The sequence below is a fragment of the Narcine bancroftii genome, chromosome 5 (genome assembly GCF_036971445.1).
Source record: "Narcine bancroftii isolate sNarBan1 chromosome 5, sNarBan1.hap1, whole genome shotgun sequence".
Classification (NCBI taxonomy): Eukaryota; Metazoa; Chordata; class Chondrichthyes; order Torpediniformes; family Narcinidae; genus Narcine; species Narcine bancroftii.
Window position 1 is genome coordinate 222,929,693 of NC_091473.1, and position 18,933 is coordinate 222,948,625.

General features: G+C 41.5%; 1 protein-coding gene and 1 long non-coding RNA gene across 4 annotated transcripts in view; one reads left to right on the top strand and one right to left on the bottom strand.

The window, feature by feature from the left end:
* Positions 1-18,933, top strand: part of slc5a8l (solute carrier family 5 member 8, like) — a 51,518-nt gene that overhangs the window by 23,605 nt on the left and 8,980 nt on the right. For both annotated transcript variants that reach the window (XM_069941426.1, XM_069941425.1), the window contains exons 5-12: positions 4,466-4,620; positions 5,892-6,032; positions 9,006-9,135; positions 10,196-10,284; positions 10,420-10,529; positions 13,968-14,035; positions 15,801-15,887; positions 16,795-16,997. In XM_069941426.1, coding sequence (XP_069797527.1) covers positions 4,466-4,620; positions 5,892-6,032; positions 9,006-9,135; positions 10,196-10,284; positions 10,420-10,529; positions 13,968-14,035; positions 15,801-15,887; positions 16,795-16,997 — 983 coding nt within the window. The remainder of the gene's footprint in view (positions 1-4,465; positions 4,621-5,891; positions 6,033-9,005; positions 9,136-10,195; positions 10,285-10,419; positions 10,530-13,967; positions 14,036-15,800; positions 15,888-16,794; positions 16,998-18,933) is intronic.
* Positions 595-18,933, bottom strand: part of LOC138764950 (uncharacterized) — a 41,389-nt gene continuing 23,050 nt past the window's right edge. The window contains exons 4-5 of one of the 2 annotated variants that reach the window (XR_011358380.1): positions 9,016-9,141; positions 595-1,205 (exon numbers count right to left, since the gene is read on the bottom strand). This is a non-coding gene — a long non-coding RNA (uncharacterized lncRNA). Of the gene's footprint in view, positions 1,206-6,122; positions 9,142-18,933 lie in introns of those variants that run through there. The other variant, XR_011358378.1, reaches the window with a different exon arrangement.

Genomic DNA, 18,933 nt, shown 5'->3' on the forward strand with positions numbered 1-18,933 from the left:
CTTTTTATTCTTTTTTTAGATTAACTTGTTGAATATGGGTTTAATTATGGCTGTCTTAGATCATATCATTAAATTATACAAAATTTACCCTTTGTTTAGATCAAAAGATTATCTAATGTAGTTTTATTTATTTTCTATCCAGAATTATTTTTTAAGAAATATTGTTAAATAAACAAATATGGATAGGTTTTCGATTTATATTTACATTAATTTGTGGTTATGCATATGATATGACTTGTTATTGGTTTAATTAGAAGACATTATATGTAGGATTTATATGTTAAACAAAAAAATTTTAAAAAAATAATAGTATAGACAGTCCTTTAGTGGTGTTGGCGCAGTCTCTGAATAGTGTAACAAGGGGACGTTCAAGATTCTGATGGCTGTTGGAAAGAAACTGTTTTGGTTTTCAGGCTTCTGTTCCTTTGTTTGAAGGCAGCAGGGAGAACAGGTTGTGACCAGGGTAAGGGGGTCCTTTATTGATGTTGGCTGCTTTCTTAAGGTTGCACCTCACATAGGTGCATGCAATGGATGGGACGAAAGAGCCTGCGATGGACCTGGACTGTTTGTTACCTTCTGAAGCCTCCTGCTTTCCTGAACAGTTGAATACCCAAACCAGGCTGTGATGCAATCAGTCAGTTCAAGATTCAAGATTCCTTTATTGTCATGTAATAAAACAAGTGTAATATTAGATGAAATTGGATTTCGTCTGCCATAAAGCAGAAAAAGATTCGCCATCAGCAGAAATTGCCTGGCACCCCTTTCAATCAGAGAAAGAGACGCAAAAGACCCTTCAGGGTCACTGAGTGTCCGTGGATTCATCTCCAGTGCTCCTGTAGGCTCTGCAGCCACATGGACTTCAGTGCAAACGATCAGCAAACCGGGCTCCAGGTCCAAACCTCTGACATGATCAGGAAGCCTACAGCGCCCAAGGCCCCTCAGGAGCCCTTCCTGCCCTCACTTCTAATAAGCAGTCTCAAGCTAGTCTCCAGCAGTCTGCTGTCTGGTGTGAGTCATTTGACTGCAAGTTGCCAGCAGCCTGCTGCCTGCGTGCTCTTCAGCCGCAGGGCCCCCTCATTGGTCTGTCACTGTGGTCACCTTCCCATAAAGTTGTCTTTTCTGCTTCTCCTTCACAAAAAGTGGGTTGGTTTCCCTGTTTTCTGGTGCCCTGCCCGGTCCTCTGCTTTCCACTCTCCACAGTACACCTGTAAATGTTTGAAAGAGTGTTTAATCACATGCCAAATCTCCTCAGACCTCCTAGAAAATGGAGAGATTGATTTACCTAATTCACAAATGCCCCAATGTGCTGGCTTCAAAAAAGGTCTTCTGAATTAGAAATTCCCAAGAACTCTGAGTCAGCCAGGAATGTGGTGTCAATGCAGAGGTACATGTACTTGACTTTCGAGGTGTGTTTGCTGTATGGTATGTGCGCATTGTGTAATGGTCTGTAAATTAAGCTCTCAATTGTTGTTGGTGAAATACCACATTTGTGAATTATGGTTACAAAGGTTATTGTGCTTACAAAGTGATTGAGGTCATGAATTTCTTCCAGTTTGAAGGATGGATGGTAGGTACTTTTAAGGATGATTTCTTTTGCCACCTCTTCTCTTCAGATTTTGGAACCCTGCTAAAATTAATGTATGAATTTGCTGTGCTCTGATTCATAGACCATTAAACTCAAACTCATACTCATCTAAAGGATGTGAAGGTCCGTATCAGTAAAGCAGAGAAATGCTTTGTCTCCTAAAGCTCACACAGGAGTGGTCTGATATCCTAATTTAACAACTGGTCCATTCTGTCAATTGGCACTTGAGTGAAGTAAAAGGCCTCAGTAGCTGTGCACCAAGGAGAAATGCATCAACATTTCACTTGGAACTTTGTTCAGTTCCAACTTTGACTCAAGTTTAGCTCCAACTCCACCTACGAACTTGTTGATGCACCACCATTCTTGGGCAAATAATTGGACATGATGAGTCAGAATACAGGATGGCAGAATAAACATCGTCACCAGGAACAAGGGGTTTATGTTGATTTCAGGAAGGAGAGGCTGAGGGATCACACACCTGTCCACACTGATGGGAAGGAGGTGGAGCCAGAACCTTCAAGTTCCTGGGAGTCCATAACTCAGAAGACTTGGAGCCAGAACACCAAAACAACCAATGACTCTATTTCTAAGGCGCAGGAGTAGATTTGGCATGTCTTCAGATACTTCATCAATCTTCTCCATGTGCACCAGGTGAATTATAGTGATTGCTTGCATCACAGCCTGGTTTGGGAATTCAAGTGCCCAGGAATGAAGGAGGCTCCAGCAGATAGTAAGATCCATCGCAGGGCCTGACCTGCTATCCATTGCAGACATCTACGTGAGGCGCTGCCTCAAGAAGGCAGCCAGCATCATAAAGGACTGGAAAATCATAAGGCACAAACTGGTTGTGGTCGCAGGATGTTCCGATCAATTACCTTGACAATGGGTGGGAGAAATGCATGCTGAAGTCAGTAGAGAAAAGCAGGAACAGAATGGTAGAACTGGGTATAAGAAGATATCCAGTAAAACAAAGTGAAACACAAGGAGTGAGAAAGCTTCTGAACCTTTTCTATCCATGTACTTAGCTAAATGTCTTTTGAATGTTGAAATTATATTCACCCTCTCACTTTCTCTGGCAGTTCATTCCTCACAGCCACCACTCTTTGTGAGAAAGAAATACTTCTCAGATCCCCTTCAAATCTTTCCCCTCTCACTTTAAATGTATGCCCTCTAGTTTTGAACACACCTATCCTGGGAAAAAAGACCATGACTATTTTATGTATCCATGCCCATCTACAAGGTCATCCTTCAGCCTCCTATGCTCCAGGGAGAAAAGTCTCAGCCTATCCAACTCAAGCCTGAGAACTGGTAATATCCTCATGAAACTTTTCTACATTATTTCCAGCTTCATGACATTTTACAGCCGGGTGACAGTCTGTGCACCATATTCTTAAGCATCGTCTAACCAATGTCTTGTAACTTGACATCCCAACTTAATCCCCTGACCAATGAAGGCAAGTGTGCCAAATGACTTCTTCACCACCCTGTCTATCTGCATTACCACTTGCACATGAACTCCAAGGTTTCTCTAGACTACAGCACTCTTCAGGGGTCTCACTATTCACTGTGAAAGTCCTACCCTGGTTTAATTTACCAAAGTGCATCTCCTCGTACTTGGCTGAGTTGACCAAAATTGTGCTCTCTGAAACTCTCAAATGGTCGATAAAAGATTGATCAGAATGTTCACATGTTCATCCAATTGGAAGGTTGTGAATCGACCAATTAGAAAAGCCTAATGTATCAAGAAGTCCCTGAAGTGTGCTTTCCTGATTCTCTCCTGTGCCATTGAGTGAATGCAGTCACAGGTGATGAAAATAAATAGATTAAAATTAATTTAATATTGTCATGTACATTGAGATACAGTAAAAAGCGTGCCATTCAAAAACTGGCAGAGTAGCCACACTCTGGTGCCAATTTACAAAAAAAAAGAAAGAGAAAAAGGAAAAACAAAAGAAAAAGGAGAAACAAAGGGGGAAAAGAAAGTCACTTCGGAGATGGTGAGTAGTTGTGGATCATACCACCTCCTCCGATGGCTACTCTTGTCACCCAACTCCAGCATCCAGCGGCCTGGCCTCCATGCAACCTCCTCATCCTTCATTGCACCACCACGGTCCTGGTCCTGATTCCCTGAAGCTGTTTTTGGCCTGGCCAACAGCCACTGAGTTCCAGATGGATCCTTCCTTATCCAGCTATGGTGGCTCAGCCCCCTGCGCTCCGTACCATCCACAGGCAGCAGGCTTCTTCGCCTCAATCCTGGTTGATGTGGCCCCAATGGAAGCATTTACCGGACTCTTCCAGTCACCTCTCATTTCCCAAATAACTTCACCTCTCACACAGAACCTACCTGCAAGCGGTGGAATGCCACAAGTTTGATAATATGTTTGTAACCATGCATTTGCGTTAGCCTCTGCAGCTAAATTACGTCATCTATAATTTGGGTTGGTTACAGAAAGGGGAAGGTTTTGCTAGAGAGATAACCTCAGAATATCAAAGGAATACATATAGAATATCATGTCAATAATATAAATAATAAACACTAACCATTGTTACATGTGTCGTTCTCTATCAGATGAAAAATAGTTGGCTACTAGGCACAAGTGCTGGAGAAACTCAGCAGGTCCCACAATGTCCATCGGAGGTAAATCAGAATCAGAATTTATTGTCATGAACAAGTCACATGTCAAGAAAAAGAACAAATATATAACCAACATTTTGGACCCAGCTCTTCATCAAGTTATTGGCGCTAATGGACCTGCTGAGTTTCTCCAGCACTTCTGTGTATTTACTGCAATCACACCACCTACAGACTTTTTTGTTTCACTGAATTGTTGGGTCCCAGATTTGGTAAACATCTTTCTGACTCTGTCTTGTGTTTTGTAGGGTGGTCTGAAGGCAGTGGTGTGGACTGATGTGTTCCAGATGGTGATAATGATCTCGGGCTTTTTGGCTGTGATAATCCGAGGTTCGGTTGTCCAAGGCGGATTTGCACAGATCTGGAATATCTCATACCATGGAGGGAGACTCAACTTCTGGGAGTAAGACTCTGATAATGATCGCTGGTTGGGGAATAAAAGGATGGGAGCTCAAGACAAGCCTGTATCCACCAGGAGTGAAATAGAGAGAGAAACGATTTTGGTAATCTTGACGCATCTGGATGTAAAAGAGTTAAGCGGTGTTCCACGTATGTATGTGGAAATAAAATAGGGATGCACAAATCTCAAAGGGACGGGAATACAATTCACTGAATCAGAAAACATTGGGGTGGATGCATCAAAACAAAGTAGATTAGCTCAGTGGGACAATTAGGTTGGCATGGATAAGTTGGATCAAAGGGTTCATTTTGTGCTGTACAACTCTATGATTCTGTGACTGTAGGAGGTTCATCGAGATTAACACAACACCAGAAGACAGTTAATTCAATGAATGAGAGACAGAGTATTGACTGTGCCACTGGTTACACCCATAAGTCACATAGAACATGCATAGGCCCTTCAGCCCATGATATGGCTGACCAATGTAAACCTACTCAACAACAATGTCATTTGTCTCTACTCACACCCATAACCCTCTATTTTTCTCACATCCTATCTTAGAGTCTTTTGAGGGAGGTGGATTGAAGAGATGATCAAGATTCAGATAGGAGATTTTTGAGACTGGTCCAAGTCATTGGGGTGGGGGCTGAGGAGCATGGAGAATATGGGTTCATTGGAGAGAGGATCAAACCCTGCAGGTCAGACAGTCTAAAATAGTTTTGCTATGTGTGGATAGGGGTTGATTGAGGCTCTGCAGGAGAGGTTGATGGAAATGGCGATGGATCAGAGAGAGGATCAAGGCCCTAGATTGATGAAGAGCTGAGGAGAGGGAATGGTCAAAAAGGGGATTTAGAAGGGTGGGAATGCTGGTCAAGGACTTTAAGCTTTAGGAAATAGCAATTCGATATCCATTCCCTTAAAACAACAAAGTGGTGGCAATGATTTCAGTCTGGGGATGGCCCAGTGATGCTCGTTCAATCCTGATCTCCAGTGCTGTCTGTGTGGCATTTACACATTCAACTTGTGAACACATTGGTTTCCTCCTGGTGCTCCACTTTCCATTCACACCACAAATACACATGGGTTGGAAAGTTCCTCAACTGTTGTAAATTGCCCCTTGTGTAGGAGAGTGGTTAGAATTTGGGGGTAGTTAATGAAAATAATAAATGGGAGAAGGGTCGGATTAGTGTTAATGGTCAGTTCTGGACCAGTTTCAAGCATCCTTGGTCTAAAATTACTCCAAATAATGGCTCTTCACTATTGTCTCTTCGTAGCTTCGACCCTGATCCATTAAGGCGCCACACATTCTGGACCATTGTGGTTGGTGGGAGCTTTATGTGGACAGCAATCTATGGAATCAATCAATCTCAGGTGCAGCGGTATATCTCATGCAGAAGCATGGGTGAGGCCAAACTGTGAGTAGCAGCTGGATCAGTTGAACTTAAGGTTCCTTTTATTGTCATGTAATAATACATAAAATGCAATATACATGATATACCTCAGCTTTTACCTGCTATAAAGCAAAGAAAGAGTCACCATGAGGATTTCCCAGCACCCCAATCAATAGCAGAAAGTGAAGCAAAAGACACCTGTTCAATCCGGCAGCAACCCAAGCTCCAGGTCTACACTTCCGATATGACCAGGAAGCGTTCAGCACTCAAGGCCCTTCTTACTCTCCAATTCCTGCACCTGGTTTCCACTAGCCGGTCTCCAGCAACCTGCAGCTTGTGTAGGTCCTTCAATCGGAAGTCGTCAGCAGTCCGCAGCCTGTGTGAGAACTTTCACTGGAAGTCGCCAATAGCCTGTGTGAGTCATTCATCCATTGAGTTCCTTGATGCTCCACTGCCAATAGTAACCTTCCTTGTAGGGTCATCTTCTATGCTTCTTCTTCTCAAAGGTATATCCTCCCTGTTTCTGGTGCCCTGCACTGGTCCAGTTCTTACCCGAAATCAACATCTCATGGTATACTGACCAGCACAGGTGCTGCCATCTTATTGTAGGCACAGACCTCAGTGGTTGCAAGATTTTTAAAAAAAGCATTGTCAGTTCCTTTTACAGGCCAGTTAAAGCCAGAATTCTCCGGAAATATTGGACATATTATAGATTATTAGGAAATGTATGATATAAAAACAATGGAAAAAGCAATGGACTAACCACATGTAATATTAGATATGAATGTAATGAACTCACATAATATGTAAAATCGGATATTTTAGGAAAGAGTAAACAAACACACAATGTGCTGTTGACAATCACCATGTATCCCACAGGAGAACAATTCAAAAGCACCATTTCCCAACCACCCCTGCTCCACATCCACTTCCCTAAAAATATTCCTATCCACAATACTGGAGGTGCGCAAAACGTTACCCCATCGACTGAATACATCTGTTATGATTTCCATAGAAGTTGAGGGACAGGCCAAAGTTTACTCTCATGGATTTTCCAGAACCCATTTCTAAATCTTGATTTACTTTTGTGATAAATTGCAGAACACACACGGAGATTATTTTGGGGTTTATACTGTGCAAGTGATTCAGCAACAGTGCCTTTCATCAGTTCTTCATCCACATTTTATTGGTGACCGTTTCTCTCGTTATACAACTTGCTTAGAAATGTTCCTTTGTGTTTAGCCGAATGCAGAGTATAGCATGGAACAGGGCTAACTCATCCATGCTGAATAACTTGAGATTTGCCTGCATTTTATCCCTACCTTTCTAAACCCTTCCTATCCACATGGTAATTTTACTGCTTCTGTGACTTTCTCTGGCAGCTTGTTGCAGATACGGACCAACCTTGAGTTTAAAAAGTTGCCCCTAAGGTTCCTCTTCAATCTCTCTCCTCTCACTTTGAATCTATGCCCTTTACTTCAAGAATCGTTGCAAAAAGACCATGACTGTTCACTTTATCCATGCACCTCATGTTGTTATAAACCTCTGTGTCACCTCTCTGCCTCCTTCCCCAAAGGGAATAATGATCCTTCCTATCCAACCTCTCCCAATTGCTTAAGCCTCCATTCTTGAAAACGTCTTCTTCACCCTTTCCAAATTAATGACATCCTTCCTGTTGCTGGGCAGCCAGAACTGCACACAATACTCTAATGTCTGATTTACGAATAACTCGCACATACAAACTGACAAGCCAACTGGAAGTAGAATGCCATCAATTTCCGGTTCGAGGGTTGGTTGAGTCAGCATCATGAGAGAGTATGGTGCATGATTCTCTCGCACGATGCTGCCATTGTCCGGCATCGCGAGAGAGCAGCATACCGCATATCACAAGCACGGGAACAGATTTGAAATTGAAAAGTACGGATTCGAACAATGCACCTGTACTGTACTGTATACTCTTATTTTGTCTGGTTGCAAGTGATTTGTGAACCAAGAGTTTCTCCTTGGGTTAAAGGCAGCTAGAAGTGAACAGATGCTTCTTCGCAGCTGATTCCACCTCCATGTTTCACGTGGCAAAAATCCTAATGCACCTGTACTCCAGTAGTAAACCCCCTCTCCAGCACCAGAATCAAACCCTGACTCTCCAGCACCAGGCCCATCCTCTCCAGCAGTAGCCATCTTCCCATCATCTTCTCCTATATCATCCAATTATGCACTGTGTTATTATGTTTAAGATGCAGTATATTTGGAAGTTTTTATTAAGAATTTTACATGCATAGAAAAGTAAAATATATACTATACATGCTGTATACTAAGATAAACATTTGACTAACTGACACTAAATGAGGACTATATATAATTGTTCTGACTTAAATACAAATTCGAGTTAAAAACATATCTAGGTAATGGAACTCATTTTTAACCCGGAGACTGTCTATATTTAAATTTAAATTTCAAGTTGTTATCTCTGGGATCCTGCAATAAGTCCCATTGTGATAAACAAGTATTGTGTTTGAATGAGTGACACCTAGCCAGCATAAAACAATACACAGGATGAACTCAGTGGATCGAGCAGCATCCGTGGCAGCAAAATAATGGACAATGCTTCAGACCAGAACAAGGGTTCCGGCTTGCAACGCTGAGCATTCTCATTCGAATATTGTGCTGTCTGTAAGGAGTTTGTACGTTCTCCCCATGTCTGTGTGGGTTTTCCCTGGAGAACTTTGGATTCCTCCCACTGTTCGAAACGTGCCAGGGGTATAGGTTAATTGGGTGTAAATTGGGCGGCATGGACTTGTGGGCCAAAATGGCCCATTACTGTGCTGTATGTCTAAATTTTTTTTTAAATTCTCCCACTGATGCTACTTGATCCACTGACTGTTCCTCCAACAGATTATTTTTGTGCCACATCTGTAGTCTCTCCCTACATTTGCGGTTTGTTCATCTTCCACTTACTGAAGGTGCCATTTCTCAGCCAGATTGTTTGAATTTTAACAGATCTCTCTACCTCAACATGGTTGGCCTTTGGATGACGGCTCTGTGTGCTGTGCTGAGTGGTCTGACCATGTACTCCATTTACCACAAGTGCGACCCATTGACAGCAAAGGCGGTCAGAGCACCAGATCAGGTAAATCTGCAGGAATGAAGCATGGACCAGTGAATGTCGGGAAGAGCAAGGAAAGAAACAAACATGTTTTGCAACCACTTGTACCTGATCACCCTGTACAGAAATACACATGCCCAATTGGAACAAGCTCATTTCTAATGTCCAGGACACCCTTCTTGCTTGTACAAATCAAGGGGATAAATGCATGTTCCAGGACCTGGGACAAATTCATCTTGCACTGGGCAGAACTTGTCCCTGGCATTCTCCTTTAGTTGACACAAGTCATCGAATTATACCGCACACCCTTTTGCTTAATTTGTCCATGTTGACTAAAATGCCAACCTCAGCTAGTCTCATTGCCTGCACTTGGTCAATATCTTTCCAAATCTTTCCTATCCATGCACTTGTCCAAACACCTTTTAAACATTGCAATTTTACCTGTCTCTACCACTTCCTCTTGCAGCTTCAAATTCCCATCATCTGTGAGGAAAAACCTGCCCTGCAGATCCCCAACTCAACCCTCAGATCCCATCTGCAAAGCCTAGTTTTGTTTCGGTGGAGCGAAGAGGAATGGGTCAACAAAACTCCATTCATAATGTCAGCAGAAGTTTTTCTCCACCTCCCCTCCCAATGTATCTTGCTTCCCCTCTTAATTTTTCCCAATCCAGGATGTGTATGTGGGCTAGAAATGTTTGGGAGGAAGCAGAATTCCTGGTATAGCCAGACCATAGACAATATTCCTGCATAATTTTCTGTACCACCAAGGAGGGATAGAGCCCAGTGAGTGACATGATTAGCGAAGCAGTTAGTGCAACGCTATTACAGTGCCAGTGACCCAGGTTGGAATCTGGCACCATCTGTAAGGAGTTTGTATGTTCTCTCCACATCTGTGTAGGTTTCCTTTGGGTGCACCAGTTTCCTCCCTCCCTTCAAAACATATAGGGGTTGTAGGTTAATTGGGGTATTTGGGCAGCACTGGCACATGGGCCAGAGGCCTATTACTACGATGTATGTCTAAATTTAAATTTAAAAGCTGTGAGTCACTGTAAAGTCTCTGATTATGATATGTTCTTGTGCTTAGTTGCTTCCATATCTGGTGATGGATTTTCTAGGGGATTATCCCGGTGTCCCAGGACTCTTTGTTGCAGCTGTATACAGTGGAACTTTGAGGTATATCTTTCTCCATCAATTTCAATGGCCTGATTCTGACCCAGTGTCAACACGCTGACTCCTATCTAGTGATCTCTTTCTGCTACCATGTCCTGCTGTATCCTGGCACTGATTCTTCCCCTTTGATCACTCCAGTACAGTCTCCTCCAGTATCAATGCATTGACTGCTGTCACAGTGGAGGATTTCCTCAAGCCTAACCTCGTCTTGTCAGATCAGAAGCTGACCTGGATCACAAAAGGACTCAGTAAGTGAGATATTATGGTTGCTGATAACCTAAACCATGTCGAATTGACCATGTATGAACTGTAGGTCAGTACTTTGTCAAACTTCTTAACCAGGAATATCTTATCTCCCCCCCTCTCTCAAGCTATGAACTCTTAAACTCACCTGTTCGTTATTTACTTGTATTTTCTGCAAGATATGGGTTAAAGTTCTTAAAACGCCCATTTCTTTTGGACAGCCATATAAATATGGTCACAACTAGTTTGTACAACCTTTCTTTTGGGACATAATCAGTAAGTGGGATTTATTGTTAATTATACTTGATCACTGGTGAATCAGTTCAAAATGCAATCTGAGGCTGTTATTGCCATGCTCTGATTGATGCAGAAGGTTGCATCATGTACCAGAAGAGGTCAGTATGCCTCAAAGGAGTAACAGGAATTCAATGTTCAACAGGAGGATTTACATTTGTTAGTCCCTTGAACAACCATCCTAAATAGGTTTACTGCCAATGAATTAAGGAAGCCTATGAAGGGGAGCACAGTGGCACATTTAATACAGTCACAGACTCATTGCTCCAGAAATCCAGGCTCATTTCTGACTGAGGGTCCTGTCTGTGTGGAGTTTGCATGTCCTCCCTATAATGCCTGGGTTCCCTATGGGTGCTTCAGTTTCCTCCCAAGACATGTAGGTTGGTAGGTTAATTGGGCCGTCATAAATATCCTCTGGTCTGTGGATGAGTGGCGGAATCTAGGACAAGGGTTGATGGGAATGTGAGGAAAGTCAAAGTGGGTAGTTTGGTGGAAACGAGTGTTTGATGGCCTAGTGCAGACTCAGTGGGCTGATGGGCTGTATCTCTCTGACTCCAGAATGTTGTGCTTCATTCTCCCAAGTTTGAAGTCATAAGCAATGGAGTCACAGTTAAAACGTACAAGTCCCACTCTTGAGGATTCCTCTTCTGCATGAACAAGCAGAGTCTCCTTGCTGTGTGATTGGCATATTTCATAATTAGTGGAGTAAGATAGCTGTTGGAATAAAATGTAAAGTAAACTGGAAAGGGTGCAGGAAAGATTCACAAGAATGTTACTGGGACTGGTGGACTTAAATTCTAAAGAGAGGCTGGACAGATTGGGACTTTTCTTCTTGGAGTGAGATTTATAAAATCATGAATGGCTTAGAAATGCCATGGCATCCAAACTTCAAAAATTATTATAGAGCTGCACAATTAAGATACCTATCAGATTTTTATCAAACAAGGGAAAAACCAGACTGGACGAGATTAGAATTAGATAAAATAGGGGAAAAGATACCTGAACACATATTATATAAATGGGACGAAAAATTGGTACAACATTGAACTTCTCCAGTATTACATCATCTCCTCAATATTTGGAAGAAGATTCATGTAGAAAGAAATAAAACAAATTATCAATTACCAAAACTAATATTGACGCAAAATAAGCTACTCCCTTTTACAATAGACAACCTTTCCTTTAGAAAATGGGAAAAAAAAGGGATTAAAAGAATAGAAAATTGTTTTTCAGGAAGTAGATTCTTATCCTTTGAACAAATGAGAGATAAGTACAATATAACTGGAGATACAGCGCTGGCATATTACCAACTGAGATCCTACTTGAAAGATAAATTAGGAAGCAATTTGAGTTTACCAGAGGGAAGTAACCTTGAATATGTGATTACAGATACAATGTTAATCAAAAGATTTATAACAAATATGTATATTAAACTGCAAGAAAAGGAGAATGAGGAAACAAATGGTAAAACTAAACAAAAATGGGAACAAGATTTAAATATAAAGATAAAAAAGGAAACATGGGAGAAATTATGTTCTGGAACGATGAGAAATACAATAAATACGAGGCTACGTATGATACAATATAATTGGTTACACAGACTATACATTACACCGCAAAAGTTAAATAAATGGGACCCAACAGTATCTGATAGATGTTTTCGATGTAAAAAAGAAATGGGAACAACAATTCATGCAATCTGGACATGTGAGAGAGTAGAAAAATTTTGGGATGATCTCAATCAGATATTAAATAAAATAACAGAAAACAATATACCAAAGAATCCAGAGATCTTTCTCCTAAGCAACATAAAAAACAAAGAATTTGGAATTGATTTGGAGGATGCACAAAAAAGATTTGTTAAGATAGCCCTAGCCGTAGCAAAAAAATGTATTATGTCAACCTGGAAATTGGAAGATAATTTGAAAATACAACAATGGTATATAGAAATGAATAAATGTATTCCATTAGAAAAAATAACATATAGTTTAAGAAATAATATTGAAATATTCGAACAAGTATGGGAGCCTTACATTAAATACAATAGCGAAAACCTACCGGGGACAAACATTACCTAAGTTGATGGAAGGAGAAGGAAAGAAAAGAATGGACTCAGTAGAATTTCTGGTGTATTTTTGTTGAATGACAACATTGACTGACTGGCTTAATGCAACCTAGATTGTATACCTAAAATGGATGAGAGGGGGGGGGGGGTGGGGGGGTGGCTTGGGAGGAGGGAAGGGGGGGGAGAAAAAGTCACTGTATATGTGTGAAAAAGAAAAAGTGTATATCATGGCTAATGTGATTTATGGTGTGAAAAATAAAAAATTTTAAAAAAAAAGAAATGCCATGGCATCTAAAACTAAGGTAAAGGGAAAAGATTTAAAAGGGCCGAGGATGGTGGATATATGGAATGAGCAGCCAGAGGAAATGGTAGAGGTGGGGACAATTGTAATTTTAAAAAAGACATTTGGACAGGTAGATGGATAGGAAAGGTTCAGAGAGATATTGGCCAAACACAAACAAGTTGGACTAGCTTGGGTAGACAAGATGGTTGTCATGGTCAAGTTAGGCCAAAGGGGCTGTCTCTATGCTGTAAAACTCCACAATTCTATGACTGTGATTGAATAACTGCGGTTTTCAGGGGCTGTGTAATTACAATAAATGCAGGGGCAAGTCAGCATACACAATTGTACTCTTTTTAGCGATGTACAAACCAGTCTTGTATAATTGACATCCCTGAAGGCAACTTATCTCGCCTGAGAGAGTCAGTGATGCAGCAGGGCCTTCAATCACCAGTGTCCTTCAGTCCGTGCCCATGTCTAGATTTGCATTACCCTTTCCTTGATGTGCTACACTATGTGTTGTGCTGACTCTCTCCTGGTCTTCTCGGGAGGCGACAAAGGCACATCCCTTATTTCAGCAATCACGAGCTTGCCCCACAAAGTAAGGGTAGGGACTGGGAAGACAAGAAGTGCAAGCATCCAATTCAAAATCCCTTTCTTTTACTCTTGATTCATGGACCTTAACAGTGGATTGAGTGCCATCTGCTTTTCTAAGAACGTTTCATATCAGTGGTCTTGAGTCTGGACAGGCTGGCTTTACCAGAGTGATGCACTTCTACATCAGTCACTTGTATACTTCCGTAGGTCTCATGTTTGGACTCATCTGCATAGGAATGGCTGCATTATCATCCTTGATGGGAAGTGTGCTTCAGGTAAGGCTCGCCTGCATTACAAAGGTCTTTAAACATTTCTGCTGATGAATTTTAGTGTTTGCAACCAAGGAGATTGTTGAATGCCACTGGTGAATGGACCATCCTTTCATTTCAGGGAAGCAGTTATCAGTATCAGGCTAAGAATGTTATCTTAAGGTTAGCAAGGCTAAGGCTTTTCTCTTTGGAGCTACAAAGGATGAGAGGTGACTTAATAGACGTCTACAAGATTCTGAAAGGCATATATAAGGTAGACAGCCAGAACCATTTTCCCAGGGATGGAGTATCAAACACTAGAGGACATAGAATATGACACCACAGTACAGACCTTTTGGCCCTCGATGCTGCGCTGATCTATATATTCCTATATATATTCCCTTCCTACTTCATAACCCTCGAGTCCCGTAAACGTCCCATCTCTATAAAGTGAAGGGAGGAATGTTTATGGGAGACATAAGGGGTAAATATTTTACACAGTGTTGTGGGTGACTGGAATGCATTACCAATGGTGGTGGTGGAGGCTGGAACAATAGGGGCATTTAAAAGGCTCTTAGACAGGCACATGGAAAGAAGAAAAATAAAAGGTTATGATGTAGAGAGAGTTTAGCTTTTTTTAGTAGGTATATATGGGTCAGCGCAACATCATGGGCTGAAGGGCCTGTACTGTGCTGTAATGTTCTATGTAATGTACAATTATTTCACTCTCCAATGATATATCTTTGCTATTCCCTCCCCCATAAGACACGTTGTCCAATCCAGGAAACATCCGTTAATCTCCTTTACACCCTCTCTAAAGGTTCCACAACCTTCCTGTAATGAGGCAACCAAAACTGAACACAATATTCCAAATGTAGTTTAACCAATAGAGTTTTATAGAGCTGCAACATCTCATGTCGCTTGAACTCATTCCCCCAACTAATGAAGCCCAGCAGACCATAAGCCTTCTTAACATTCCTATCAAGCTGCATAGCAATCTTGAGAAATCTCTGGATTTGGTCCCAGCACCCCCTGCCATTAACCAGGTTTGACCTTCCAAACTACATCACCTCACATTTATCCAGATTGAACTCCATCTGCCAATCTGCCCAACTCTGCATCCTGTGGTCATATCCTGTTGCAGCTTATAACACCATCTACACTATCCACAACATCTCCAAACCGTGTCACAATTCCCAGAGCATCACAACCATTTTATTGCTGCACGCTCAATCCCCCAAATAGCACAACCAGCACTGTTTTTTAATTGCTGTTACACATTCCCCAGAGCATCACAACTCTCTCTCCAAACCACAACTATTTTCAATCCGATAAACTTTCCCTGGGGCAAGACAACCATTCTGATTCTATACACCCACCACAAAACTAAAATCAGTTCTTTTAATTAGAAACACATTTTAGATTTTTTTAAAATGAAGGATTCTGGTCATTCTCTCCCACTGATATTGCTTGACCCACTGAGTTCCTCCAGTAGATTGCTTACATGCTCGAGATCTGTAGTCTCACATCTGTCCTCAAATATCCCCAGCGATTTCAATACAATTCAGAAGAGTGCAATTTGATTAATAGTTATTTGGATTTTTTTTAAAGTCCTCCGACTCTTGACTTCCCTGCCATTTGTCATTTGCATGAGTAATTGTGAGATTTGACATTGCTGCCTCTCGGCAGGTGGATCTCAATGTTAAGAAAGAAGCAGAAAAATCTGACACATTCGCCAATTGGTAGCCTCTGTCCCACATGAAATGTAACAACATCTTTCCTTGTTTTCCAGGCTGCCCTCACTATTTTTGGGATTGTTGGCGGACCACTGCTTGGCTTCTTCCTGCTAGGAATGCTATTCCCTTGCGCTAATTCAGTTGTAAGTATTTTGGAGAAACCTGGTGCCTGTTGTTTTAGATATCAAATTGCTTTAAATTTTCCACCTGGATCGTGCAATTTTAGAAAGATTTGTGACATTCTGGCTGAACGATTACACCAGTGGTGAAGCTAATGGAGCCTTAAGGACTCCAACAAATGCTGCGGTTACTTCTGATCACCCCTTCCCATCCAGGTACAGTGGTTTTATGGGTCATTACTGTTTAAGAAAGAAATTGGGCAGATACATGAATAGGATGGGCTTAGAGGGATATCGGCCCATCGCAGGCAGGTGGGAATGGTGTGGGTAGGATATTCTGGGTAAGTTGGGCCTAAGGACCTGTTTCCATGCTGTGGGTGACTGTGGCCTGCAGGCCTTCGGTGTTGGAGAGAGGAGGATGACAGTAAAATCATGGAAGAGAGTGACCTCCTCCCATCCAAGAACACTGTTACAATTTCTACACCTCTAACTCTGAGCTCTTAACTATTCTGAGTTGGAAACACATTACTGGTTCTTCACTGTCACTGGATCTAAACTCTGGAAAGATCTTCTTAACAGCAACAGTACTATGGGAAGGTCAGCAGATGGTCAGCAATAGGTCATGAAGGTTGTTAACAATAAAAAGGGCAATTATGAATTGGGCAGGGACTCCAAGCTCCTGAGAATGAATTTTTAAAAAGAGTTAATTCTTTCAGATGCCAAGAATTTAAGTTTCAGATTTCCCTTCTTCTAGTTCAATTTTCTCTTTTAAGATGTCACTTCTCGAAACCAAGCTGATCAACCCTAAAATCTCCTCATGTGGTTCAGCTCCAAATATTGACAATGCTTCTGGGTAAGGCCCCTGTATGCTTAGCAATGCTGAAGGAGCTATATAAATGAAAGTTAACTCTGTGTTTGCACTTTCTCCCAGGGTGCAATATCTGGCCTCTTTGTCAGCTTGGTGCTGACACTATGGGTTGGAATTGGTGGGCAGGTCTACCCACCGCTGGCTGAGAAAACACGGCCATTACCACTCAGTATAGATGGGTGTGTGTTCAATGCCACTGAGCCCACAGAGTCTGTGACTGAAAGCACCTGGATGACAACGAGTCAAGTGATGGAGCCAGATTTGAGGTAATGCCACATGTTGTTAGGGCAAGCTGACATATTTTGACCTTACTTCTAAAATCACATTCTATTTTCAATCTTCATTCCCATTCTAATTTCTCTTTTCTATGATTAAGTTTCACCTCGTGCTCAGAAACTGGGTTTACAGGAAGAAGGGTTTGGATGTTTCCTGTTTCCCCATGCATTTTAAGCTCGGTGCTGGGGACATTTATGCTCGTGCTTTTCCTCTCACCAAACAGATGCTGCTGGAATAAGTGATCATACTGATATCAAAATATCTTCTTCCAGTGTGAGTGCCAACTCCATCTGCCCTTCCCCTTTGACAGTAGGCCTCCCAAACTATGCAAGATTTATCTGAGTTCTGCTGGTTTTAGATCCCAAACTTTGGATCTGGTCCGGTGTTGATTGGTTCCCATTCCAGCATACAGGTCAATTCCAGAACCCACTGGTTTCAGATGCTTGTCTGTGGACATATACCACTACCTGCTGGTTTAACATCCTACACAGAGTTGGTTTCAAATGACAGACCATGGATGAGTACCAATCATGCTTGGTTTTGCATCCTATGCATGGACCAACTCAAAGTTTCAGGTCTGAGACTAGCATTGATCAAGCTGGTATACCATCATACTAATGGCTCAGTCCAGAACTTGCTGGTTTCTGACCCTCATCCTTCTGGTTTAGGAATTAAATGTTCTAGGTTGCAGAAGGTAGCCAGATGCTTCCCAGGCTCCGACTTCCTCTCTTTAAGGGTTAAAATGAATTGCACGTTGCAAGCAGCTAGAAATGTTTTTGAATTCCATGAGTATGTCTCCATAGTAACAGTTTTTAGCCAAGGTCTTTTTATGTGTGTTTAATATAAACAAGTTGGTTTTGAATTTGCCTTTGTACTGGATAGAACTAAGGCAAAAATGTAGATGTTCCAGATAAATACTTTGAACATTCTTTTGAACGTTCTTTTGAAAGTATCAAAGTATTAATATTTTATTGTCCATTTTATTAACTGTTTTAAATAAAGTTTAATTGTTTTAATAATTGAAATAAACAATGGAAAAACTCAATGGTACTTCAGAACGGACTATTCATTTTAACGAGTCAAACAAAAATGTCTGCTTGCTGCCCAAGCGATTATAAAGGGAAATGGTCAAGATAACACCATCCATTACAGACATTTATGCAAGTTGCTGCCTCAAGAAGGCAGCCAACCTCATAAATGACCCCAATCACCCTGGTCACAACCTCTTCTCACTGTTACCTTCAGGTAGAAGGTACTGAAGCCAGAAAACCAGTAACTCTAGGTTCAAGAACAGTTTCTTTCCAACAGCTCTTGAACCTCCCCTTGTAACACTAATGGCTGAGATATCACAAAAGGCCTGTCTGCACTGTTGCAAATCACTTTTTTCCACAAGGATAACTGTGAATATTTATATTTTAAATATTAAATAAATTATAAATAAACATTTTTATTGTCTCTTTTAATTTATTTCAATTAGTATAGCTTTTCTTTGCAAGTACCTGTTTGGCTGCAGCGGTAAGAATTTTGGTGCATTGGTACATAGAACAATCTCATTATTATCATCAAGATTCAAGACTGAAGATTTCTTTATTGTTTTGTACCTAATGGACAGAATTTATCAACTCTAGTTGACAACTTTAGTTTCCACTCACCTGGTACCCCCAATAATATAAGAAAGAAAGAAAGAGAAGCAAAAGGAAGTCCCTTCAGAGACACCGAGGGATGCCGGATTCACCTCCCAGGCTCCCGCAACCTCTGCAGCTGCAAGACCTTCTGTCCCTCCCACAGTGAACCCGGTTCTTCACTCAAAATCACTGCCAGAACCATTACCCCTCTAAATATTCCTGCTGGAGCTGTTTGTTCTGTCTCAGCAGTGCTCTGGTGAGAAATTGGCCTATACAAGCAAAGTTGTATATTGAATAGCAA